Genomic DNA, 26,680 nt, shown 5'->3' with positions numbered 1-26,680 from the left:
TTATTGTTGCAAGGCAGAGAAAGATGGCAGTCCAATTACACCAAGTGGGTCCCACAGTGGCACTGAGTTAAATGGCTTGTTCATCTGTTCTTTTTTTGTGATGGTGATCAAGGAATAACTTTTGGCCAGGACACGAGGAGAACCCCCAGCTTGTCGCTGGAATAGTGTCCTGGGATTTTCTACATCCACCTGAGAAGGCAGGCACACCATTGACTTGACATCAAATCCAAAAGACAGCAGCTCTGACAGTGCAACCCTCCTTCAGTACTGCACTGAAGAGTCAGGTGAGATAATGTGCACATTAATTAGAGTGATTGATTAGGTTGTCATATGATCCCAATGCTCACGGAAAATGATTAAAGTTTTTAAAGTTTATTTTATTTTATTAGTGTCACAAATAGGCTTACGTTAACACAGCTACTCAACTCCATTTCTGTACTCTTTCTTCTGCCCTTCTCCATCCTTCACTCTGCTTCACTATGCCCCTGTTTTCTGGCCTGGTCCCCGCTGGGGCCATATAAACAGGAATAAGCCATTCAGTCTCTTAAGCATGTTTCACTATTTTCCTTGTAAAGCTACCTCCCTCTCAAAGTTTTAAATGTATTTATTAGTGTCATAAGTAGGCTTACATTAACACTGCAATGAAGTTACTGTGAAAATCCCCCAGTCGCCAAACTCCGACGCCTGTTCGGGTACACTGAGGAAGAATTTAGCACGGCCAATGCACCTAACCAGCACGTCTTTCAGACTGTGGGAGGAAACTGGAGCACCCGGAGGAAACCCACGCAGACACGGGGAGAACGTGCAGACTCCGCACAGACAGTGACCTAAGCCAGGAATCGAACCTGGGTCCCTGGCGCTGTGAGGCACCAGTGCTAACCACTGTCACCGTGCCACCTCACCTGGCAGTTGGCTGGTCTGAAAAGCAAAGGGGGGAGTTTCGTAAAGGTGATGGGGGATCTTGGAGGGCCAGTAAGTGACCCATGCTATCTCCTCCTGGGGGGGGGGGGTGGCACGCTGGTACAATGGTTAGCACTGCTGCCTCACAGTGACAGGAACCTGGGTTCAATTCCTGGCTTGGGTCTCTGCCTGTGTGGAGTCTGCACATTCTCCCCATGTCTGCGTGGGTTTCCTTCAGGTGCTCTGGCTTCCTCCCACAATCTGAAAGATGTGCTGGTCAGGTGCACTGGCCATGCTAAATTCTCCCTCAGTGTACCTGAGTGTGGCGACTAGGGAATTTTCACAGTAACTTCATTGCAGTGTTAAGGTAAGTCGGTTTGTGACAGTAATGAAATAAACTAAACTAATCCAGGATGTTGCCTGGATTGAGTGGCATGCCTTATGAGGATAGGCTGAGGGAGCTCGGTCTTTTCTCCTTGGAGAGACGAAGGATGAGAGGAGACCTAATAGAGGTGTATAAGATGTTGAGAGGCATAGATCGGGTGGGCTCTCAGAGGCTTTTTCCCAGGGTGGAAATGTCTGCTACGAGAGGACACAGGTTTAAGGTGCTGGGGGTAGGTACAGGGGAGATGTTAGGGGTAAGTTTTTCACACAGAGGGTGGTGGGCGAGTGGAATCAGCTGCCGTCAGTCTTTTAAGAGACTCCTGGATGAGTAAATGGAGCTTAATAGGATGGAGGGTTATAGGTAGGTCCAGAAGGTAGGGATGTGTTCGGCACAACTTGTGGGCCGAAGGGCCTGTTTGTGCTGTAGTTTTTCTATGTTTCTAAAAGAGAGCCTCCCAATCAGGCAGTTGAGAGGTCACCAGTGAGCCTTTCACAGGATCAGGACCCTGCTGACAACTGACAACCAATCAGAGGCAGGCAGCCCTATTGTTTAGCAGTGGCTTCCATGGGAAATAGAGGCCACCGGAGGTGGAAGAATGCAGAGCAGCACAAGGCCAAGTAATATTGGTGGGGGCTTTGTGATCTGGGAGTTGGAGGCAGGAGAGCATAGGGCAAGGGATTGACTCTGCAGGCAAGGTTATATCTTACTCAGCTAAATGAAAAAATAAAAATAAAAGGCTTACTTTGAATCTCAGGGTATTTTATCAGTAAGAGGATTGCCCAGCGCAGTGTGGAAGAGGAAGTATCTGTCCCAGCTGCAAACAGGTTTGTCACTGAAGTCACCAAGTTGTTGTCATGGAAGTGGGAGTCTGAATTTTTTGATTCCTTGAGAATGAAAACGAAACAGCCTGAGATTAAATTATTTCAGAAGCATTGGAGTAAGTCTAGTGGAGAGGAAAGCATGGAATGAAGAAACGCTATTCGGCTCTTCTGGAATAGTTAGTGAATGATGCAAGGTTGATGGATCAATTGAAGTAAGATTATTTCCAATGCTAGTCCTCAATAAGGCGATGGGTCATCGTTATGCCGCATTCAATACCTACAGACTCATATGTTAAGATGATTGGAATAGCCAGAACAGAATGGATATGGGGGTTTGGGTGGTTGGTCTGCAGAAACATCAGCAGAACATCTGGGCATCATTTATTTTGTCATTGCCTCCATATTGGTTCCAAATCCGCCCAACCCTCATGGTGGTTGGTTTAACTTTAGATTAGGACCAGTTTGGAAGGTGTATTTCAGCACATTTACCCCTATCGGTTGGCTTGTATTAAGATTGATAAACACTATAAAAGTCGTTATTTGTCTCCCTTTCGATTCCCCAAAAGAACTTTCGGTTCACACATTCAATTAATATTCATCAGTGAAAGATATCGCTCTGAGCTTTTGATGCCAGCAGTTGGAAGCAAATGGAAATCACACCGTGGAAGGAGACCATTCGGCCCAATGTGTCTGTACTATCCAATTCGGACAATGACCCTGCTCATTCCTCATAGACCTGCGATCTTCTTTCTCCTTCAAGTGCTTATCTGATTCAAATCTTTCTCCAACAGCAAAGCTCAACTAATGCTTTGTAAGGAAATCTACTTTGATGGATCGATTGAAGTAAGATTATTTCCACTGCTAGTCCTCAATAAGGCAATGGGTCATCATTACCCTGCATTCAATACCTGTAGACCCATATCTTAAGATTATTGGAATAACCAGAACAGAATGGATATGGGGGTAGAAGTCATAGAATCCCTACAGTGCAGAAGGAGGCCATTTGGCCCATCGGGTCTGCACCGACCACAATCCCACCCAGCCTGCGACTTCAAACACCAATCTTCCACACTCTGTTCACTGCAGAGGTCACAATCGAGAGTATCATTAAAAGTTCAGGGGGCGGGGCCAATTCAGCATGGCCAATCCACCCAACCTGCACATCATTGGACTGCGGGAGGAAACCAGAGCACCGGGGGGGAAACCCAAACAGATACAGGGGGAATGCACTAACTCCACACAGACAGTGACCCAGGCTGGGAATCGGGTGGGGGTGGTTGGGCTACAGAAACATCAGCCGAACATCTGGGCATCGTTTATTTTGTCAATGCCTCCATATTGGTTCAAGTACAAAATCCGCCCATCCCTCATGGTGGTTGGTTTAACTTTAGATTACAACCAATTTGGGAGATGTATTTCAGCAAATTTATCCCTATCGGTGGGTTGTATTAAGATTGATAAACACTGTAAAAGTCATTGAGGCTCTGAAATTTCTCAATGATCAGAATTGGAATTCCAGCTGTTGAATTGGAGAAGAGTCTGGAGTCGTGTCTCTGATATCTTTAGAATACTATCATTACACATCTTGGGGTTTGAAACTTGATGGCCACGATTCTCCCCAAAAAGTTCTAAGTGTCGAATTCATGGGAAAACTGGTGTAAATCGCACTGTTTTTTCCAGTGCGACTTCAAACAACAATCTTCCACACTCTGTGCATTGCAGAGGTCACAATCGAAAGTATCATTAAAGGTTCGGGGGGCTTGAGGTTGACAGTTCCGGAACTCTGTGCATGCGCAGTGGCCCCGTACTGTCAGCCTGCAGTTCGCTGGCCAGCTCAATTACTGGCCAGCCCGGGACCCTCGCAGTGCTGCCCCCCAACCTCCCCAACCCCCCCCCGATCCGATCGCGGCCCCTCATCCATTCGTTGGCCAGCCCCGACACTCCTCCCATCCTGGACCGCTCGATCTCCAGCCCCCCCCAGCAGTGATGATCCGCCCCCCCCCACCCCCCGAGCAGACTCCCCCCCCACCCCGGGAGGCAGACCCCCTAGCAGACCACCCGCCGGGAGGCAGACCCCTCCCCCCGGCAAACCCCCTCAGCAAGACCACACACCCTAAGCCCGCCCTGATCGTTGGCCTGCCTCATGCCCCCCTCGATTCCAATGGCAGAGTGGCAGCGTGATCCCCCACTCCCACCGTTGCCCCCCTAGGCCCTGCCCTGCAGCAGGCCCCGCCCCCAATTGGCCCCGCCCCCTTGGCACCCTCTGATGCCCGGTTTAAAATTTGAAATCTTTAGCATACTTTCTTTACACATCTTGGGGTTTGAAATTCGATGGGTGGGATTTTACAGCCTTGCTCAGGCGAGACTGGAAAATCTCACCCGAGGACAACAGACATTACCATTGCCCACCCCTCGCCCATTCTGATTCCGTGCCGGGCAGGGCGGTAGAATTCCGGCGAATGGTCGAGATTCTCCAGCCTCCTAGCCGCTTGTTTCCCATTGGCCGGAGGTGGCATGTTGTTTGCTAGCAGCGGGATTCTCTGGTTTCACTGCCGTTAAAGGGAATTCCCATTGATGTCACACCACAGTGCCGGGAAACCCACAGGTAGGGGTGCGCTGCCAGGCAGGACAGGAGAATCCCGCCAGCGTGAACGGCTGGAGAATTCCGGCCACTATCTTTACACATCTTGGGGTTTGAAATCTAACTTGGCATGTGAACACAAAGCAAGGGGTTACACATCTGCCGCCCAGTATAAATCCCAACTGATATTCAGTTCCATTGCAAGAAAAGAAAGTCTTGAACTAATGCAACACCTTCCATGACCTCGAAATGCTTAATGTACATCCAACGAAATACTTCTTGAAAAGTAGTCACTGCTGTAAACAGATGGCAATGTAATAATGGCCAGATAATCTACCTTTCAGATATTGGCCAGGACTCCACTGCTCTTCTTTTGAAGAGAGCTGTGGGATCTTGTGCATCTTCCTCAGAGGGCAGATGGATTCTTGGTTTGACATCTCAGCCAAGTGCAATGGAAGTGAATTTTGGGAGTGGTGTATAACTAGCACGATACAACACTGTCAAGTATAAGCCACTCCTTTGCTTGTTTTGATACGCTCACCCACCTCATCAGCAGTGTCTGGATCTTAGTGCAACAACTGGACTGTCCAACATCTGTTGGGAAATCCCACAACTAATGGTGTTGTATGCTTACGGTGATTACAGTGGTTACAGTCAGGGCAGCACAGTGGCACAGTAGTTAGCACTTCTGCCTCACAGCGCCAGGGACCCAGATTTAATTCCCGGCTTGGGTCACTGTCTGTGCGGAGTCTGCACCTTCTCCCCGTGTCCGTGTGGGTTTCCTCCGGGTGCTCCGGTTTTCTCCTATAGTCTGAAAGATGTGCTGGTTAGGTGCATTGGCCATGCTAAATTCTCCCTGAGTGTACTCAAATAGGCGCCGGAGTGTGGCGACCAGGGGATTTTCACAGTAACTTCATTGCAGTGTTAATGTAAGTCTACTTGCAGTGTTAATGTAAGTCTACTTGTGACACTAATTAATAAACTTTAAAACTATATTATTCCGAGGATTTTTCTTTTAAAGGAACACAATGATTAAAAGTATTAGAGTACCTCTTGCTTCTTTAGCAAGAAAGCATCGATTAAACTTCCTATGTCGTTCTCATCCAATGTTTCCTGATGTTCTTTGTAGAAATTCAGGATGAGCTGAACCATCTGTGTCCTGTTTTCAAAGATCTTCTTGTGAGTTCCAGGCAGAAAGCCCAGGAAAGGGAAAGCGTTGTACATCTGAGGAATATAAAGAAGCTCATCGACTCAGCGATCAGTCAATTAACGTTCCATGCCATAGAAAATTAACAGCCTAGGTAATTTTTTAAAAACCTGTGAGTTTTCCCAAATCCTTGATTTCAAATGAATGCTTAGAATCACAGACTCATAGAGCAACACAGCATGAAAACAGGCCCTTCGGCCCAATCGGTCCATGCCAACAATGGTGCTGTCCCAGCTCGTCCCAATTGCCCATGTTTGGCCCATATCCCTCTAATCCTTTCCCATCCATGTACTTATTCAAATGCTTTTTAAATGTTGCCATTGTACCTGCCTCAACTACTTTCTCTGACAGCTCATTCCATATATGCACCACCCTCTGCGTGAAGAAGTTACCCCTCTGGTCCCTTTTAAATCTTTCCCTTAACCTATGCCCTTAAATTAAACCAAATACTGTGGAAATTATAGAATCATAGAATCCCGACAGTGCAGATAGAGGCCATAGAATAGAATCATAGAATCTACAGTGCAGAAGTTGGCCATTTGGCTCATCGAGCCTGCACCGACAACAATCCCACCCAGGTCCCACCCCCGTAACCTCACATATTTACCCTCCTAATCCCCCTGACACTAGGGCCAATTTAGCATGGCCAATCAACCCAACCGACACATCAGTGGACTGTGGGAGGAAACCAGAGCACCCGGAGGAAACCCACGCAGACACGAGGAGAACATGCAAACTCCATACAGTCACCTGAGGCCGGAATTGAACCTGGGTCCCTGGATGTGAGGCAGAAGTGCTAACCACTGTGCCACCTATTCGGCCCATCAAACCTAGGATAATTGCATGAGGTTGTGGGGATGGGGACTGGGTGGGATTGTGGTCAGTGCAGACTCGATGGGCCGAGTGGCCTTCTGCACTGCAGGATTAATTCTATGAAACCTTCACCGACAACAATCCCATCCAGGCCCTATCCCAATGACCCCAACATATTTACCCCACTAATCCCCTTGACACTAAGGGGAAATTTAGCATGGCCAATCCACCTAACCTGCACATCTTTGGACTGTGGGGGGGAAAATGGACACCCAGAGGAAACCCACGCAGACATGGGGAGAATGTACAAACTCCACTCAGACAGTGATGCAAGACCGGAATCGAACCTGGGTCCCTGGCACTGTGAGGCAGCAATGCTAACTAAATCTGGCTTGGAAACAGAAAATGCGGAAAACATGCAGCAATTCAGTAATATCGGTGGAGAGGGGAAGATAGGGTTAACATTTCAGGACAATGAATGGAAGAAGTTAGAGGTTTCACAGTTGATAAGCAAGTACAGACCCCCTTGTCCCCTCCCTTTTTCTCTTACTCTGCAGATGGAGAGGGCTATTGTGTGATGTTAGTGTACCTTTAAGAGTTTAAAAAAAAATTTATGCTCACAGCCTCCGGTGACATCAATGTTGGGAGGAGGAAAAAACTGTGAGCAGGTCAGGTGACAGGGGTTCATTTTCAGTTTCAGTTTGGGGAGTTGGGGGGTTAGCAGCATCAAGCTGAAAGAGCAGTCTCTCTCTCCTTGCTTTTATTCTTTGAAAATTCTGTTGGTTAGCTAAAAGCAAGATCTTGTTTTCCTGATTTTCCTGAAGGAAAATCCGCTGTTGTTGAGGGCTGGACGAGAGTCTCTCTGCTGTTTTGGGAAGCTGTCTTGTCTTCAAACTGTTCTGAGTCTCAAGAACATTTGACTGCAGAATTCAACTAATGGCCTCAATCCCAGTATCACGTAAACCTTAGTCTATGCTGTGTTGAACTTGTTTAACAGGTTGTTTATGGAGGTTGGTTTGACTCGGACAGCTTATATATATTCATTAAGGGTTATATATTATTGTGGCTGTTCTGTTTTTGTTTGTAATTGTTAGAAGTTATTGCTAATTTTCTTTCCATACAAAGAACAAAGAAAATTACAGCACAGGAACAAGTCTGCACCGCCCATGCTGCTCATCTGAACTAAAACCCCCTACCCTTCCAGGGACCATATTCCTCTATTCCCATTCTATTCATGTATTTGCCCAGATGCCCCTTAAAAGCCACTATCGTATCTGCTTCCACTACCTCCCCCAGCAGCGAGTTCCAGGCTCCCACCCCTCTCTGTATAAAAATCTTGCCTCATACATCTCCTTTAAATCTTGTCCCTCACACGTTAAATCTATGTCCCCTAGTAATTGACTCTTCCACCCTGGGAAAAAGCTTCTGACTATCCACTCTGTCCATGCCCCTCATGTTCTATTAGACTTCTATCAGGTCGCCCCTCAATCTCCGACGTTCCAGTGAGAACAAACCAAGTTTCTCCAACCTCTCCTCACAGCTAATGCCCTCCATACCAGGCAACACCCTGGTAACTCTTTTCTATACCCTCTCCAAAGCCTCCACAGACATGTTAACTATATTCTTAAATAAACTTTGTTTGACAAAAGCTCTCTAGTGGGTTGTTTGAATCATACTTGAAGTGAAACCTATCATGCTTATCCTAGCCAAATTCAAGATGCAAAACTTATGATTCAGGCGGGCTCCATACAACACTTTGGAGTTCCTGACCTGAGCCATAACAATGGTACCAGGAGATTGAGGGCAGGTTTGGATGGGTGGTTGACGAAAAGTAGGAGAAGGGGGTGTGGAATCAAACTGACCAGATGGTCTCCACCTTAAAGAAAGCAATGAGCTCCTCATTTGTTGTAAGAGGCTGGGGGGAGGCGGAGCGGTCAGGAAGGAAGTATTGAAAGAGTTGGCTGTCAGTAGGGACCAAAGGCAGCCCACTAGAACTTGGTGAATCCAGTTGCGCACCAGGGATGTTCAAAGCTGTACATCAGGCCGCACAAATCTGTGCCCGTTTGATAGATTGATGAGGGGGTGCGGGTGGTACCAGGGTAGCAACAAGAATGGGCGATGTCAAAGGCTTTGCTGAGCATGAGGATATCAGTGATGGAGATGAGGGAATGGTTGAAGAAATGGACAGTTGCAGAGGGATTGTGATGAACGTAGGCTCAAAGGTAGACAATCGGGCGGCACAGTGGTTAGCACAATTGCCTCACAGCGCCAGGGATCCAGGTTCTATTCCTGGCTTGGGTCACTGTCTGTGTGGAGTCTGCATGTTCTCCCCATGTCTGTGCGGGTTTCCTCCGGGTGCTCCGGTTTCCTCCCACAGTCCAAAGATGTGCGTGTTGGGTTGATTGGCCATGGTAAATGCTCCTAGTGTCAGGGGGATTAGCAGGGTAAATGTGTGGGGTTATGGGAATAAGACCTGGGAGGGGGGATTGTGGGTGGTACAGACTTGATGGGCCGAATGGCCTCCTTCTGTACTGTAGGGATTCGATGATTCGATGAATCAAGTTTAAATCTGTTGTGGTAAATGACTTGTGTGGGGTTGACTTAATTAGTAAAATGGTACTGATTTAGTATAATGTTAACACAGATTTAGGCATTGGTGTTTGATTAGTGTAGTTTTATTCTTAGCTTATGAACTGTCAATGTTTCAATCGTATCTGATCCAGAAAGTCTGAGGAGTATGGGACCTAACAACATCAGACGGGTTAATTTGCCATTTGAAATATTTAAATACAAATCTAAATACTAATATAAAATCATAGAATAGAATTATTGAATACAACATTGGAGGCCATTTGGCCTGTCATATATGTGCCAGGTCTCTATAAGAAGTACTCAGCTAGTCCAACTCCGCTGCCCTTTCCCCATATTTCTGGATATTCATGGTTAGCACTGCTGCCTCACAGCACCAGTGACCCAGATTCAATTCCGGCCTCGGGTCACTGTCTGTGTGGACATTGCATGTTCTCCCTGTGTCTGCATGGGTTTCCTCCGGGTGCTTCGGTTTCCTCTCTCACTCCAAAACTGCATGGATTAGGTTGATTAGCCATGCTAAAATGACCCTTAGTGTCAGGGGGTTAGCAGGGTAAATACGTGGGGTTACAGGGATAGGGCCTGGCTGGGATTGTTGTCGGTGCAGGCTCAATGGGCTGAATGGACTCCTTCTGCATTGTAGAGATTCAATGCTACTATGATTATACGATCCTCTCTAATTCTTTCACATCCTGCCTAAAGGTGCCCAGAATAAGACTGAGTCCTCAACTGAGGCTGAAACAGTGTAGGTTGACCATAGCTGCCTTGCTCTTGTCCTCTGCATCTCTCTGCATCTCTAATCTGCATCCCTATCTTTAAAGCTCAGGATCCCATAAACCTCATTAACCACTTTCACTGCCTACCTTGGCACCTGCAACAATTTAAAGAAAAGTAAAGTTTATTTATTAGTGTCACAAGTAGATTTACATTAACACTGCAATAAAGTTACTGTGGGAAATCCCCAGGTCTCTGCTCCTGAGGCCCCTTTGGAAATGTATCCTTTATTTTCTATTGCCATTTTGTGTTCTCCTGATCAAAACATATCACTTCACACCTCTAATTGCATAACATCGAAGGTATACCTGGACTTTAGAAGTTCCAAGCAGATTAAAATTTTCACGTATCAGCCTTGTAATTGTACGAAATACTTTGTCCTCGTAGTCAAACCGATCTCCGAAAACTATCGAACAGATGATGTTGGCCATGGCAGAGGTGACTGGCACAGTTGTATCGAAGGGTTGCCCTGCCAGCAAGCACAGATCAACATGAATTTAATGTTATTTGGAAAACATTTTAATTCCTTCCGATTTTTTAAGGTTGTCACATCTTCAGTTCCTCTGGTGACCAGCTTCCAAGTCATACAGACCCGTGTGGTCCCGTGTTAGAGATCATTGTGGTCTTTATTTTCTATGGGATCAGGGTATTGATGATCAGCCATGATCATACTGCAGGACAGGCTCAAAGGGCCGAATGGCCTCCTCCTGCTCCTATTTTAAATGTTTCGATGTTTGCCAGAACAGAATAAAGAAAGGGAAGAAAGAACTTGGGTTTATATCACATCTTTCACCGCCTTAGGATTTCCCAGAGGACATATTAGATTGCAGTGTGGTAAAGTAGGAAATGGGCCGGCCAAATTGCTCACAGCAAACTCACAAAAATAGCAACTCCCAAAAATATGGATCACAGAAACATGGAAGATAGGAGCAGGAAGAGGCCATTTGGCCCTTTGAGCCTGCTCTGCTATTCATTCCGATCATGGCTGATCGTCCAACTCAATAGCCTAATCCTGCTTTCTCCCCATAACCTTTGATCCCGTTCGCCCCAAGTGCTATGTCTAGCCGCCTCCTGAATACATTGAATCATCTGTGTGAGTGATGTTGTTTATGGGATGGATATTAACTGGGGGACCGGGACGAACTCTTGGTTTGTGCCGTGGCTGGTAGACCCGACTGCAGCAATGCTAATTAAGGGAGGGGGAAATTGGGGCCCGGGCCCCTGCTCCTGATCACCCTATAGAATTACACAGAGCTAGAATTGCACGAGGCAGAGAGAAATAGGGCCTGGGTGGGATTGTGGTCAGTGCAGACTCGATGGGCCGAATGGCCTTCTTCTGCACTGTAGGGATTCCATGAGCACAGAGATGGGCCATTGATCCAACTGGCCTTCACAGCGTTTCTGACCCTCTTCATCTAACTCTATTAGCATATCTTTCTGTTCCTTTCTCCCTCATGTTTTTATGCAGCATCCCCTTAGACCACTCCTCATGGCAACAAATTCCATATTCTCACCACTCGCTGAGCGAAGAAGCTTCTTCTGAATTCACTCATGGATTTTATGACTATCTTCTATTTACAGTCCTTGTTCTGGACTCCACCACAAGTGGGAACCTCTTTTTACAATGACTGACTTCTCTGTGAAAGTGAGCTTGGGAAGGTGCCTGGTGAGGACAGAATTGTTCTCAGAGGCAGTGAGGCGTCCATCATGTATTTCAATTCCAAATCCATTGCGACACTTGCCAGGCCGCATGACGATGGCTTCAGACATTCCATGGCCAGAAAGTTCCCAATACAAAATAAAACCCAAAAATCAAACAGCACATTTCAGCCAATGTCATGCAAGCATAGTTGTACTGACAAATCCACCAGAATATATAAATTATAGAATTATCGAACCTTGGTGGGATTGAATTTCTTGCATCAGAAACTTGGCTTCCGCGGTAATTTTGTCTTCAATTGTCTTTTTGCCCATTCCAAAATTACGCAGGGTCATTAAAGCGAACCTTCGCATCTGTTTCCATGACTCCCCATGTCCAAAAGAAATACCTAGAATGGACATCAAATGGAAGATAACTTGGAGCAGGAATTTCCAATCTCGTGAATAGGAACATAGGAATTAGGAGCAGAAGTCGGCAAATTCAGCCCTTCAGCCATTCAATCAGATCATGGCTGATCTCTCCCTGATCTCAAATCCACCTCCCCACCTGTTCCCCATATCCCGCAGGCTGGGTCTTCCACTCTCGCTGAAGTTGACCCCTTGCAGCAGGTTCCCCAGCGGTGGGTGGGCAGATGAACTATGCTAACGTCCATAGACTTTGGTGGCATTGGTAGTCCCATCGGCAGCCAATAGCTGGCCAAATCCATCGCTAGAAAACCAAGGGGGGGCTGCGTTTGGGGCAGGAAGTGGAAAATCCTGGCCCATTGCTTTGTTTCCAATGCATCCAGGAACAGAATGGGAAACATCGGTGTTTTAATATACTCATTGCACTCTTCAGTCCTGTCAATGGTTTCAGACTAGTTTCCCGATGTATTATTTAACATAGAATTACACAGAATGTGCAGCACACAGGCAAGCCATTCAGCCAATAGGCCTATGCAGTATTTATGCCCCTTCTCATTTAACCCCATCAGCATACTCTTCTATTCCTTTCTGTCTCATGTCTTTATCCAACTTCCCTTTACATGTATCTGTGCTATGGGGCAGCATGGTGGCACAGTGGTTAGCACTGCTGCTTCCCAGCGCCAGGGACCCGGGTTTGGTTCCTGGCTTGGGTCACTGTCTGTGTGGAGTTTGCATGTTCTCCCCGTGTCTGCATGGGTTTCCTCTGGGTGATCCAGTTTCCTCCCACACTCCAAAAGACATGCTGGTTAGATGCATTGGCCATGCTAAATTCTCCCTCAGTGTATCTGAAACGGCACCGGAGTGTGGCGACCAGAGGATTTTCACAGTAACTTCATTGCAGTGCTAATGTAAGCCTACTTGCGACTAATAAATAAACTTTTATCTACCTCAAACATTCACAATCTCCACAATTCTCACCACTCTCTGAATTTCTCCTAAATTCCCTCATGGATTTAATAGTGTCCATTTTCTATTTATGACTCCAAGAACCCCCATGAGTTGAAACATAAGTTTAGGTTTATGTAAGTTTTTCACACAGAGGGTGGTGAGTGTCTGGAACAAGCTGCCAGAGGTAGTAGTAGAGGTGGGTACAATTTTGTCTTTTAAAAAGCGTTTAGACAGTTACACGGGTAAGATGGGTATAGAGGGATATGGGCCAAATGCGAACAATTGGGACTAGCTTAGGGGTTTAAAAAAAAGGGTGGCATGGACAAGTTGGGTCGAAGGGCCTGTTTCCATGCTGTAAACCTCTGTGACTTTATGACTCAATTTATTGGTGTCTATTAGTGCATTTATTAGTAAACGTTTATTTACTATCAATATAACTGTGACCAGAATATGATGAATATATGCTACCGCCCCTCCCAACTGCTCTAACATTTCTTAATGGGGTCCAAGTCCACCTTTTTAACTGGCGTGCCCCAAACGAGTGATCAAAATATCTAAGTTGTTTGGTTAACAAGTAATTATAATATCAATGGTGTTATAAATGCTGCTTTAGCTGTTGATAAAAGGAATATGGAGTTGATATGGAGTAAGAGTTTCTTTATTTATTAGTCACAAGCAGGCTTACATTAACAATGCAATGAAGTTACAGTGAAAATCCCCCAGTCGCCACACTCTTGCGCCTGTTCGGGTACACTGAGGGAGAATTTAGCACGGCCAGTGCACCTAACCAGCATGTCTTTCAGACTGTGGGAGGAAGCCGGAGCACTCAGAGGAACCCCGCGCGGGGAGAACGTGCAGACTCCATGCAGACAGTGGCCCAAGGCCGGGAATCGAACCCGGGTCCCTGGCGCTGTGAGGCAGCAGTGCTAACCACTGTGCCACCCAATAGAAAACAGCGAGCAGGTTTATTAAGAGCTGTTCACTGGACAAGGGCTGGGTCTCGACTAAGGCAAAGTCCATGAACCACCTAATGAAGTCACGAACTGATCAAGCGATCACACTCTTAAAGTGGCCATGCAGCAACACCACAACCACTCAATTTTATAACAAATGATACGTCAGAAAGTGAAGAGCTGCCGATTACCGTAACCGTTTGCCTGCATTTCCAACACGGGGATCTTTGCTCTCTCTGCAAATTCGTCTGCATGGTCTACAAGAGCTTCTTTCACTGCTTCGTACCCCGTGAGAACCACCACTTTCTCCAGTCCCAGCTGAATGGTAAAGACAGACCCATACTCCTCAGATAACTGAAATTAAACCAGAAAAATCCTATCAATACAATTACATTAATAAAAAGGGTGAGAAAGGAAGTGGGGGGGGATGGATGGAGAAAATTGGACAGTGTGGGGACCCAAAACAAACCAATTGCCCATTAGTCCCGTTTGTGAATCAGATGGGTTTTTTTTTAATGACAATCAACAATGGTGTCATGGTCATCATTAGACTTTTAATTCCACATTTTTATTGAATTCAAATTTTACCATCTGTCATGGGTGGGATTCAGGCTTAGGTACCCAGAGCATTACCCTGGATCTCTGGATTCCTAGCCCAGTGACAATATCACTATCACTCGCCTCTGGTTTCAGAGATGTCAGCTGCAGTGACTGAGAGCCATGAAGTGTTTTACATGTGTTCAATTTAACACTATATTCCTTCATGATGGAATTTGCCCTCTTATCACTTTCGGTTGGTAAAGAACCGGTTCCAAAGTTCATCACAACATCTGTGCAACTTCCTGTCCTTTCTTGAAAGTTTAGTAACACTTCGAATTAACTCAGAAACCCAGAAGGTTAAAACCGGGCAAGGGCATGGGAAGCAAAACAGGTGAACCTGCCCATATTCTACTGAGGTCAACAGAACTGAATGGGGTGACTAATGGGCAACATGTCCATGTTTTACTGAGGTCAATGGGCAATCTCAGGAGTGAGGCAGGAGCTCCCAGAGGACAATGATACAGAGCTGGATATACATCACTGAGGCAGCTGGCTGGACTCAGGAAGTGTCCACAAAGGCTGGATCTTCATTGACAACTAAAAGACTCACAGATAGAATCATAGAATCCCCACAGTGCAGAAGGAGGCCATCCAGCCCATTGAGTCTGCACCGACCACAATCCCACCCAGGCCCTCTCCCCGTAACCCCTCATATTTACCCTGCTAATCACCCTGACACTAGGTTTAATTTAGCATGGCCAATCAACCTAACCCAAAAATCTTTGGGCTGTGGGAGGAAACCGGAGCACCCAGGGGAACCCCACGCAGGCACGAGGAGAATGTGAAAACGCCACACAGACAGTGACCCGAGGCCATAATTGACTATTTTTTAAATGGGAAAATACTTAGGAAATCAGAAACACAAAGGGACTTGGGAGTCATTGTTCAAGATTCTCTTAAAGTCAGCGTGCAGGTTCAGTCAGCAGTAAGGAAGGCAAATGCAATGTTAGCATTCATGTCAAGAGGGCTAGAATACAGAGCAGGGATGTACTTCTGAGGCTGTATAAGGCTCTGGTCAGACCCCATTTGGAGTATTGTGAGCAATTTTGGGCCCCATTTCTAAGGAAGGATGTGCTGGCCTGGGAAAGGGTCCAGAGGAGGTTCACAAGAATGATCCCTGGGATGAAGAGCTTGTCTTTTGAGGAACGGTTGAGTACTCTGGGTCTGTACTCGTTGGAGTTTAGAAGGATGAGGGGGGATCTTACTGAAACTTACAGGATACTGCGAGGCCCGGATAGAGTGGATGTGGAGAGAATGTTTCCACTAGCTGGAAAAACTAGAACCAGAGGGCACAACCTCAGGCTAAAGGGACGATCCTTTAAAACAGAGATGAGGAGGAATTTCTTCAGCAGAGAGTGGTGAATCTGTGGAACTCTTTGCCGCAGAAGGCTGTGGATGCCAGGTCATTGAGTGTCTTTAAGACAGAGATAGATAGGTTCTTGATTGATAAGGGAATCAGGGATAATGGGGAAAAGGCAGGAGAATGGGGATGAGAAAAATATCAGCTATGATTGAATGGTGGAGCAGACTTGATGGGCCGAGTGGCCTAATTCTGCTCCTATGTCTTATGGTCTTATGAACCTGGATCCCCGGCGCTGTGAGGCAGCAGTGCTAACCACTGTCGCCCCAGTACAAAGATGATGAAAGACAAAGGGTAGAATTTTCCCATCCTGCCCGGCACGGGAATCGTAGCGGGGGGGGAGGAGTGGGGTTGGGGGGGGGGGGGGGGGGGCGGACCATGCAAATGTCCTCAGGTGGGATTTCCTGGCCTTGGGACAAGGGCAGCCGGAAAATCCTGTCCAAAGTAAGAATAGCAATAAATAAAATGGAAAACGATGAAGCCAAAAGCCCACTGGACAAAAATAAAAGTTAAGAAGGCTTAGGAGTAAACTGACTCTTGTCTTTAATGAAGTTTGTGACATGGGAAAAATAGAAGACTGAAGTAAATCAACATTTAATGCGCCTCCTAAAAAGCCTGGATCAATTAAATGTGAACTCCATCAGGCTGATGAGTCATATCACCAAGTTCATTCTTCGAGTGCTGATGGAATAGAACCAGGAGCAAGTGGCTTTGTAGGAGATACGGAATGATACAGGTTATCTTTATGGTGTGCCTGTTATCAGAAAGGGCCATAGAGATTTAAAAAATACATATTCATGTGTTTTATTGATTATACTGAGATGAAACATGAAGGACTGATGAACATGCCTTTTAACCTTGACGGTACGGCACTTGGAGTGATAAGCAACCTTTATTGCGAACAAACGGCCGTCATAAATATTGAGAATGATCTAAGTAACCTTGTGAAAATTAAAAGAGGGGTCAGATGGGATGTGTTTTCTCACCATGTTTATTCAATTTGTATAATGAAAATATTCCTCGAGAGAATCAAGAACTTTATGGATTATTATTTGGAGATTACAACTTTAATAATATGGGCAACACAGTGGCACAATGATAAGCACTGCTGCCTCACAGCGCCAGGGACTTGGGTTCAATTCCGGCCTCGGATGACTGTCTGTGTGGAGTTTGCACGCATCTGCGTGGGTTTCCTCCGGGTGTACCAGTTTCCTCCCACAGTCCAAAGATGTGCAGATTATGTTGATTGGCCATGCTAAATTGACCCTAGTGTCAGGGGGGTTAACAGGGTAAATATGCTGGTGTTACGGGAATGGGGCCTGGGTGGGATTGTGGTTGGTGCAGACACGATGGGCTGAATGGCCTCATTCTATGGATTCTATGATACGCGGATGGTCCAGTATTCATTGCTGACTTTGTAGTAAATGAAAGTGAGAAGATAAGGCTGTAAATTGCAAGAAGGTAAGTGTCCAAAAAATAGTCTGAATACCTGAATGTAAGATCACATTGAAGAATGTAAAGGTGACACAGACAAATTTGTTACCTAGGATGTATATTAACATTGGACAGGAAGTGCAACCAAGAAATAAGATGGATGGGAAAGGCCAAGGGCCACTGCAAGAAATGACAAGGACTAAAAAGCCATGAAAACAAAGCTGAGAATCCTGGAATTTAATATCACTCTGATTCTGACATAGGGAAGGGAGTGTTGGACAAGCAGTGAAGCAATGCAGAGAAAGATTGAGACTACAGGGTTGTGGTTTTTTGAGGTGAATAACGGAGATGTCTTGAACAAGTCAAGTGATCAGTGAAGAGCTGCTTGTAAAACCTGAGAGCCAACAAACTATGCTGACCAAGATCAGAAAGAGACAGGTGGAAATTTTTGGCCATTTAATGAAATATCGTTGTTTCGAAGGTCTGATGCCAATGGGAAAGGTTGATGGTGAAAGAGATCGAAGTAGAGAAAGAACAATCTTTCTCAAGAGCCTCACAACCCGGATGAATGTACCACCAACAAAGATGATCCACGCTTCCAAAGCAGGATTAACATGAAAGTCCATGGTCACCAATATCCTCTTAGAGCGTGGTACCTGAAGGGAGAGAAGACTGAATATAAACTTGTTAAGCTGTAATGCAATCCTGCACGTTGAATGTAGTTCTGGGCAATCCATCGCCTCCAGTGTGGCTTTTCCTAGCACTGTGTCCCAGTCCTGCGGCAGAACATACAATTTCTCTAACACACCGCTCCTGCGCTTACGCGTGTGTGTCCTTCGATTGATGGTACCCATTAAGAACATAAGAACATAAGAAATAGGAGCAGGAGTAGGCCATCTAGCCCCTCAAGCCTGCTCCGCCATTCAATAAGATCATGGCTGATCTGATAGTGGGTTCAGTTCCACTTACCCGCCTGCTCCCCATAACCCTTAATTCCCTTAATGGTTAAAAATCTATCTGTGACTTAAACACATTTAACGAGGTAGCCTCTACTGCTTCATTGGGCAGAGAATTCCAAAGATTCACTACCCTCTGGGAGAAGAAGTTCCTCCTCAACTCTGTTCTAAATTGACTCCCCCGTATTTTGAGGCTATGCCCCCTAGTTCTTGTTTCCATTGTAAGTGGAAATAACCTCGCTGCTTCTACCCTGTCTAGCCCCTTCATTATCTTATATGTCTCTATAAGATCTCCCCTCAACCCTCTAAACTCCAATGAGTACAGGCCTAGTCTACTCAATCTCTCCTCATAAGCTAACCCCCTCATCTCCGGAATCAACCTGGTGAACCTTCTCTGTACCCCCTCCAAAGCTAATATATCCTTTCTTAAATAAGGGAACCAAAATTGTACACAGTACTCTAGGTGCGGCCTCACCAGTACCCTGTACAGTTGCAGCATGACCTCCCTGCTTTTATACTCCATCCCTCTCGCGATAAAGGCCAACATTCCATTTGCCTTCTTGATCACCTGCTGCACCTGCAAACTGAGTTTTTGTGATTCATGCACAAGGACCCCCAGGTCCCTCTGCACAGTAGCATGATCTCTACAGTGCGGAGGGAGGCCATTCTGCCCATCGAGTCTGCACCGACCTCAATCCCACCCAGGCCTTACCCCATGCATTTACCCTAGCTATTCCCCCTGACACTAAGGGGCAATTTGGCATGGCCAATCCACCTAACCTGCACATTTTTAGACTGTGGGAGGAAACCCATGCAGACATGGGAAAAATGTGCAAACTCCACACGGACAGTGACTCAAGCTGGGAATTGAACTCAGGTCCCTGGTGCTGTGAGGCAGCAGTGTTAAACACTGTGCCACTGTGACGCTCCGAAAGAACTGAATGTATTCCTGCAATACTGCCATTAAAATCAGAACGGCTAAGGTTGAGAAATTGCATTATCGTTGGCTTATACCTGTGCTGAACTTGCCCATTCCAACTAATAAATTGCAATTTCTTACACTACAATCATGAAGACATTTCAAAAGATGTCTATAGATGTCCAAAGATGTGCGGGTTAGGTTGATTGGCCAGGTTAAAAAATTGCCCCTTAGAGTCCTGGGATGTGTCGGTTAGAGGGATTAGCGGGTAAAATATGTGGGGGTAGGGCCTGGGTGGGATTGTGGTCGGTGCAGACTCGATGGGCCGAATGGCCTCCTTCTGCACTGTAGGGTTTCTATGATTTCTATGATTTCTATGAAAACACTTAATTGATTGGCTGTAAATCACTTTTGCGTGTCCTGAGGTCATGTTATTCTTGAATGACCTGGGACTGATTTTCATTCAGTAACCGCATGATGGTGTTTATTTACTTATCATGGATATTTTTCGATTGGGGTCCTGCAAAGGCAAAATACTGCAGATGCTGGAATCTGAAACAAAAGCAGAAAATGCTGGAAAATCTCAGCAGGTCTGACAGCATCTGTGGAGAGAGAAGGGAGCCAACGTTTAGAATCAGATTCAAAACGATAGACCTGCTGAGATTTTCTGGAATTTTCTGTTTATATTACAGATTCCAGCATCCGCAGTGATTTTACTTTCATTATAATCATCATGCTGATCCTACCATGTAAACACCCCAACCACGCAACACTGGGAGCGGCACGGTGGCACAGTGGTTAGCACTGCTGCCTCTCAGCGCTAGGGACCTGGTTTCAATTGCTGGCTTGGGTCACTGTCTTTGTGGAGTCTACATGTCCACTCCATGATTGCGTGGGTTTTCTCCGTTTCCTCCCACAGTCTGAAAGACGTGCTGGTTAGATGTATTGGCCGTGCTAAATTCTCCCTCAGTGTACCCGAACAGGCGCCGGAGTGTGGCGACTCGGGGATTTTCACAGTAGCTTCATTGCAGTGTCAATGTAAGGCTACTTGTGACCCTAATAAACAAACTTTAAACTGTTCAGGTTCTGTCTTTATCTTTCACAGCCTTTTTTCCAATCTGTCACAAACATTGTACTACGGTCAGTCAAGGGCATTGACTGCTGTGGTTCGAGAAGGCAGCTCACCACTACCTTAGAAACCCTACAGTACAGAAAGAGGCCATTCAGCCCATCGAGTCTGCACCGACCACAATCCCACCCAGGCCCTACCCCCATATCGCTACATATTTTACCCACTAATTCCTCTAACCTTCGCATCTCAGGACACTAAGGGGCAATTTTAGCATGGCCAATCAACCTAACCCGCACATCTTTGGACTGTGGGAGGAAACCAGAGCACCCGGAGGAAACCCACGCAGACACGAGGAGAATGTGCAAACTCCACACAGACAGTGACCCAAGCCGGGAATCGAACCCAGGTCCCTGGAGCTGTGAGGCAGCAGTGCTAACCACTGTGCTACCGTGCCGCCCTTGTCAAGGTCGAGGTGGGCAATAAATGCTGGCCTGGCCAGTGACGCCCATATCCTACAAATGGATTTTTAAAAAAAAACTTAAACACTTAACTGAGATAGACTTATCTGACCTCCATCAGACTTCTGTAGAGCATTTTTAAGTCCAGGCAATGCAGGTTTCCAATCAGTGGTAGAGGAGCGGGACCTGGGGGGAGCTTGAAAGCAGCTGAGGGTTTGGACCCGGTATAAAGATATAGCAGGTAAAATCCAGCCAGAAGTGAAAAAAGGACGAAGGTGAGCGTATCACTGCCCAAGAAGCTCAGCAAAGACATGGTGCCTTAAACTTTCATTCCAAGAACCAGGATAAAGGGAGTAAAGTTGAGTTGGACCATCGGGTCTAAAGGATCCGCAAAGACAGAGAAAACAAGTTGTTCCACGTGAATAGATAATAAATGTCTAAAAGTAAATATTAACAGCCAGTCCAAAAGGACTTGACTTTCACATTAGGAGGCCTTTTTTGCTGCAGACTAGTAACCCTTCCATCTACTCACTGATTGCTTTGTTTTGAAGCTATTCTCACCACCTTCAAGCGGTTTATGTTGGAATATTACTGTCTGTTGACCGTGCACATTTCCAGCTGTGTTTCCTACATTACGACAGTGACCATGCTTCAAGAAGTGTTTCATTGGCTGTAAAGCACCGCGTAAGTTACTAACAAATTGAAATCTTGATCCAGGATTTTCCAGTTACCCCACGGTGGGTGGGGTAAGCCATTCAAATCTCCGTTGACTTTGGTGGGTGCAGAAGATCCCACTGGCTGGAATCCTACCCTCTGTGTCAGTATGTGTAAGTAGCGTTCCATTGTGGATCTGCTAATGTCTGAGAACCCCACAGAGGGAATAGGAGTCGAGGCATTAACCTATACCTTAGGCTTTCCAGTATCTTTCCAGGGAGGCATGGTGGCACAGTGGTTAGCGCTGCTGCCTCACAGCATCAGGGGACCCGGGTTAGATTCCCGGCTTGGGTCACTGTCTGTGCGGAGCCTGCACATTCTCGCCGTGTCTGTGTGGGTTTCCTCCAGGTTCTCCAGTTTCCTCCCACAGTCCGAAAGACGTGCTGTTTAAGTGCATTGGCCATGCTAAATTCTCCCTCAATGTACCTGAACAGGTGCCGGAGTGTGGTGAGTAGGGCATTTTCACAGTCACTTCATTGCAGTGTTAATGTAAGCCTACTTGTAATAAATAAACTTTTATCTTGATCAGCAGATTTTCAACACATGATAGGTCACAGTCATATTCATGTGTCATATCTCCTGACAGCGAGGTGGACTTTTACTTGTAGCATCACACACCAAATGAATATCAAAGGGGGGAAAGAAATCCATGCTAATTGTAGAAGGTGAGATTAGTGAGTTTCACAGACAGATGTAGTCTTTTTAGTGACAGGGTAGCAAGAAGGGGTTAAATGATTCTTTAAGTTAATATGGACGGTTTGCTCATATGTGAATGCAATAACAGTATTAAAACAAATGAATATGATTTTAAAATCTATAGATATCGAAGTATTGCACGTGTTTTAATATATGAAATGTATTATTCATCTCAGTCAAAAAAAGCAAATGCTGCAAAGTTAAATAGTAAAGTCAGAAGGTTAGAGGTATAAACTAGGAATCCATTAGTCAGCAAAAGTAAGCATTAGAAAGTTTTAGGGACAAATGTTGTAACTTTATAGCAGCATGCATTGTCCAGACATAGTGCATTTCTAGGGCCCAGCAATCACATATCTCTCTTTCTTGGCAATGTTCCGTTGGGAAAGGTTTATCTATGGAAAGCTTCCATCGTTACATAGCAACCAGGAAATGGGTTTCGCCAAAATGGGAGGATGTCCAGATTGAATGGACTAACGAGATATCATTGTACTGAGCGGCAAATTGCAATTGACTGAGTTACTGTTAAAAACTGGACTAAACAAATGAAATTGATTTTAAACGAATGAAGAGGCATATTTTAGATAACACAAGGTATGATTGTTCTATATTTTGGCTGAGTGCCGCAGATCTTTGGAGAGGTTTCACAGCCCTGAACCTGAGCTGTTTAACTCTTTGGAGACCTCTGAATGGCCATATATTAATGTACTGTTTGTTTTGTTTGATTTTTGCGTTTTAAATAAATTTTGGTTACGTCTTTTGAACAGAGACTTTGCGAGTTTTTGAATAGCGTCTAAGTTTTTTAGACATTGGCCACTTTTATAAAATAAATCCCCCCACAACACTATTTAAATACGGAGCACATAGGGCTGGCTACGGCCATCAACGACACTCTGGGCTTTTAGGAATCCTGCTATTCTGAAAGAAAATGTGTCTTGGGATTATCTGCTGTTAGGTTGCGATGCTCAATTGGAAAGTGAGGTCCTTGCTTGGTCTTGTAGCAAAGGCACCAATGGCCTATTTAGTGCAGATTGGTGAGGTTACTGAGGTCTACAGTGGTGTTATGGAGAGAACCTATGGCACTTATCACTGTCAGTGGTGCGATTGCTCTGGAGTTGGATTGTTCCTGTATCATATTGCGCACTGTTTCCCTTGAGAACCTTAGAACCATAGAACATTACAGCACAGAAACAGGCCTTTTGGCCCTTCTTGGCTGTGCCGAACTATTTCTCTGCCTAGTCCCACTGACCTGCACCTGGACCATATCCCTCCACATCCCTCTCATCCATGTACCTGTCCAAGGTTTTCTTAAATGTTTAAAGTGAGACCGCATTCACCACTTCATCTGGCAGCTCATTCCACACTCCCACCACTCTCTGTGTGAAGAAGCCCTTATATTCCCTTTAAACTTTTCCCCCTTCACCCTTAACCCATGTCCACTGTTTTTTTCTCCCCTAGCCTCAGTGGAAAAAGCCTGCTTGCATTCACTCTATCTATACCCAAGATAATTTTATACACCTCTATCAAATCTCCCCTCATTCTTCTACGCTCCAGGGAATAAAGTCCTAATCTATTCAACTTTTCTCTGTAACTCAGTTTCTCAAGTCCTGGCAACACCCTTGTAAGCCTTCTCTGCACTCTTTCAACCTTATTAATATCCTTCCTGTAATTAGGTGACCAAAACTGCACACAATACTCTAAATTCGGCCTCACCAATGTCTTATACAACCTCATCATAACATTCCAACTCTTATACTCAATACTTTGATTTATAAAGGCCAATGTACCAAAAGCACTCTTTACGACCCTGTCTGCCTGTGACAGCACTTTTAGGGAATTATGTATCTGTATTCCCAGATCACTCTGTTCTACTGCACTCTTCAGTGTCCTACCATTTACCTTGTATGTTCTACCTTGGTTTGTCCTTCCAAAGTGCAATACCTCACACTTGTCTGCATTAAACTCCATCTGCCATTTTTCAGCCCATTTTTCTAGCTGGTCTAAATCCCTCTGCAACCTTTGAAAACCTTCCTCACTGTCCACTACACCTCCAATCTTTGTATCATCAGCAAATTTGCTGATCCAATTGACCACATTATCATCCAGATCATTGATGTAGATGACAAACAACAATGGACCCAGCACTGATCCCTGTGGCACACCACTAGTCACAGGCCTCCACTCAGAGAAGCAATCCTCCACTACTACTCTCTGGTTCCATTGAGCCAATGTCTAATCCAATTTACTACCTCTCCATGTATACCTAGTGACGGAACCTTCCTAATTAACCTCCCATGCGGGGCCTTGTCAAAGGCCTTACTGAGGTCCATGTAGACAACATCCTCTGCCTTCCCTTCATCCACTTTCCTGGTAACCTCCTCGAAAAATTCTAATAGATTGGTTAAACATGACCTACCACGCACAAAGCCATGTTGACTCTCCCTAATAAGTCCCTGTCTATCCAAATATTTGTAGATCCTATCTCTTAGTACTCCTTCCAATAATTTACCTACTACTGACGTCAAACTTACCGGCCTATAATTTCCCACATTAATTTTTGAGCCCTTTTTTAAACAACGGAACAACATGAGCTATCCTCCAATCATCCGGCACCTCACCAATGGATACCAACATTTTAAATATATCTGCCAGGGCCCCTGCAATTTCAACACTAGTCTCCTTCAAGGTCCGAGGGAATACCCTGTCCGGTCCTGGGGATTTATCTACTCTGATTTGCCTGAAGACAGCAAGCACCTCCTCCCCTTTAATCTGTATAGGTTCCATGACCGCCCTACTTGTTTGCCTTATTTTCATAGACTCCATGCCAGTTTCCTTAGTAAATACGGATGCAAAAAACCCATTTAATATCTCCCCCATTTCTTTTGGTTCCTTCTGAGGGCATTACTTCTCATTGAGGTCAAGGCCAACATGGTAGAGTAACGTTGGATGAGCACGACTTTCGGTGATATTAGCTATCCTTCTCTACTTCTACTATTATAACTAAACCACAAGAGTGGCATCTCCCGACTAACGGGGATAATGAAAATAGAAATCTGTCTTCTTCAAAACAGCCATTGAAATTTTCCAGTATTATTATTTTGGCCCTGAAATTGCTGCATGTTATCATGAGGAAGGTTTACTTTCAGAAGGTGCAGGGGAACTACAGGGAATCAAATCTTAAATTGCAAAGAGTTAAATGTATCAGTCAATTTTGTCAAAGAGATTATTGTTGGCTGGATTGTTATACAACATTAGCCATGGGAGCAACCTGTAATGCTCTGTTCCTAACCTGACCTTTGATCAATGTAAATAAGGGCAATGACAAGGCAAGTTTGTGGTGTGATTTCTATTTGCTGAAAACAGGGCGGGATTTTATAGCCTCACTCGTCCTGAAATCGTAAAATCCCGTTCAAGGTCAATGGAACTTTCCATGTTCTGTCCCTCACCCACTCCAACTCCCGTGATGAGCGGGGTGGTAAAATTCTGTCGATGGTCTCTGGTCTCCCCCCCAGCCTCTGTCCTAGAAACGCACATCGCATGCAAAGCAGATGCAGACCTGGGCCAGAATTCTCTGGGCATGTTGACAAAGGCCTGGGAGACAGAAAGATTTTCAGGAGGTGGTTGATGTCTTCCTGTTGCCAGGCCATTTTGCCAGCAATGAGAAAGGTGGTTAATGAGTTGCCCGTCAGGAGCCCAACTGAACATCTTACGGCCGGCCTAAGGGCCTCTTCCCTGCCTTCATTGGTAATTTGTCAATGGTGGTGGCCTCCCATTGGGCTCCTGAGGGATGTCCTCCCTGTTGCCCGCTCCATAGACCATGGAGGATATCTCTGTTGGCACTGACCTGCCTGCCTGACCCCGACACCTTCAAACTCTACTGTCTTCGAGGGCTCACAGATGTCAATGCGCCCTTGTCTTCGAGATGCAGCTCCAGAATTGGCCACCACTAACGTTGATGTTGATGACACTGCTGAGAAGCCATCCCTCTGATTAGCTAGCAGCTCTTGCGGGGGTGGGGGGAGTGTTGTATCTGATAGGATGGCAGCCTGGATAGGCACCACTTAATCGGCTTTGCAGACAAAATGTGGCCCCAGGTCCAGCTGCCCACCCAGTGTTTGTTGCCCTTGCTCTTAATGTCTCACTGCTCCTCTGCCAAGTTGCCCAGTAGGTGGTACACATGGGCATCAGTTAAATACTTCCCAGCTTGAGCAATGGAACTGAAAACCTTGGAAACATTTAAGCCAAGATCCAGGTAGGGTTCTGAGCAGTGATTATGGATGGGTGGACTAAGGTGGGCAGAAAAGTCTTATTCATCTTTATTTTTCTTCGTAAGTGGATCCCTATGATAAACGGTGAGGAAAATGTAGAACAAAGGTCATGTACAGTTTGACAGACAAGTGATTGCCCTGTATTCACTGAAACTTGCTGTTGTTACAAAA

At 45.6% G+C, this 26,680-nt stretch overlaps 2 protein-coding genes across 2 annotated transcripts in view; one reads left to right on the top strand and one right to left on the bottom strand.

Annotated features, from left to right (window-relative positions):
- The window catches only part of nthl1 (nth-like DNA glycosylase 1), a 324,946-nt gene that overhangs the window by 242,830 nt on the left and 55,436 nt on the right, over positions 1-26,680 (top strand). The gene's annotated exons all lie outside the window — the stretch shown is intronic.
- The window catches only part of LOC144510443 (uncharacterized), a 69,343-nt gene that overhangs the window by 9,313 nt on the left and 33,350 nt on the right, over positions 1-26,680 (bottom strand). Inside the window, exons 12-17 of the mRNA XM_078239888.1 lie at positions 20,947-21,152; positions 14,227-14,389; positions 11,969-12,118; positions 10,379-10,539; positions 5,738-5,911; positions 2,028-2,169 (exon numbers count right to left, since the gene is read on the bottom strand). Coding sequence (XP_078096014.1) covers positions 2,028-2,169; positions 5,738-5,911; positions 10,379-10,539; positions 11,969-12,118; positions 14,227-14,389; positions 20,947-21,152 — 996 coding nt within the window. The remainder of the gene's footprint in view (positions 1-2,027; positions 2,170-5,737; positions 5,912-10,378; positions 10,540-11,968; positions 12,119-14,226; positions 14,390-20,946; positions 21,153-26,680) is intronic.

The sequence above is a fragment of the Mustelus asterias genome, chromosome 23, assembly GCF_964213995.1.
Source record: "Mustelus asterias chromosome 23, sMusAst1.hap1.1, whole genome shotgun sequence".
Taxonomy (NCBI): domain Eukaryota; kingdom Metazoa; phylum Chordata; class Chondrichthyes; order Carcharhiniformes; family Triakidae; genus Mustelus; species Mustelus asterias.
The sequence above is the reverse complement of the archived record's forward strand: the minus strand, read 5'-3'. Positions and strand labels throughout refer to the sequence as shown.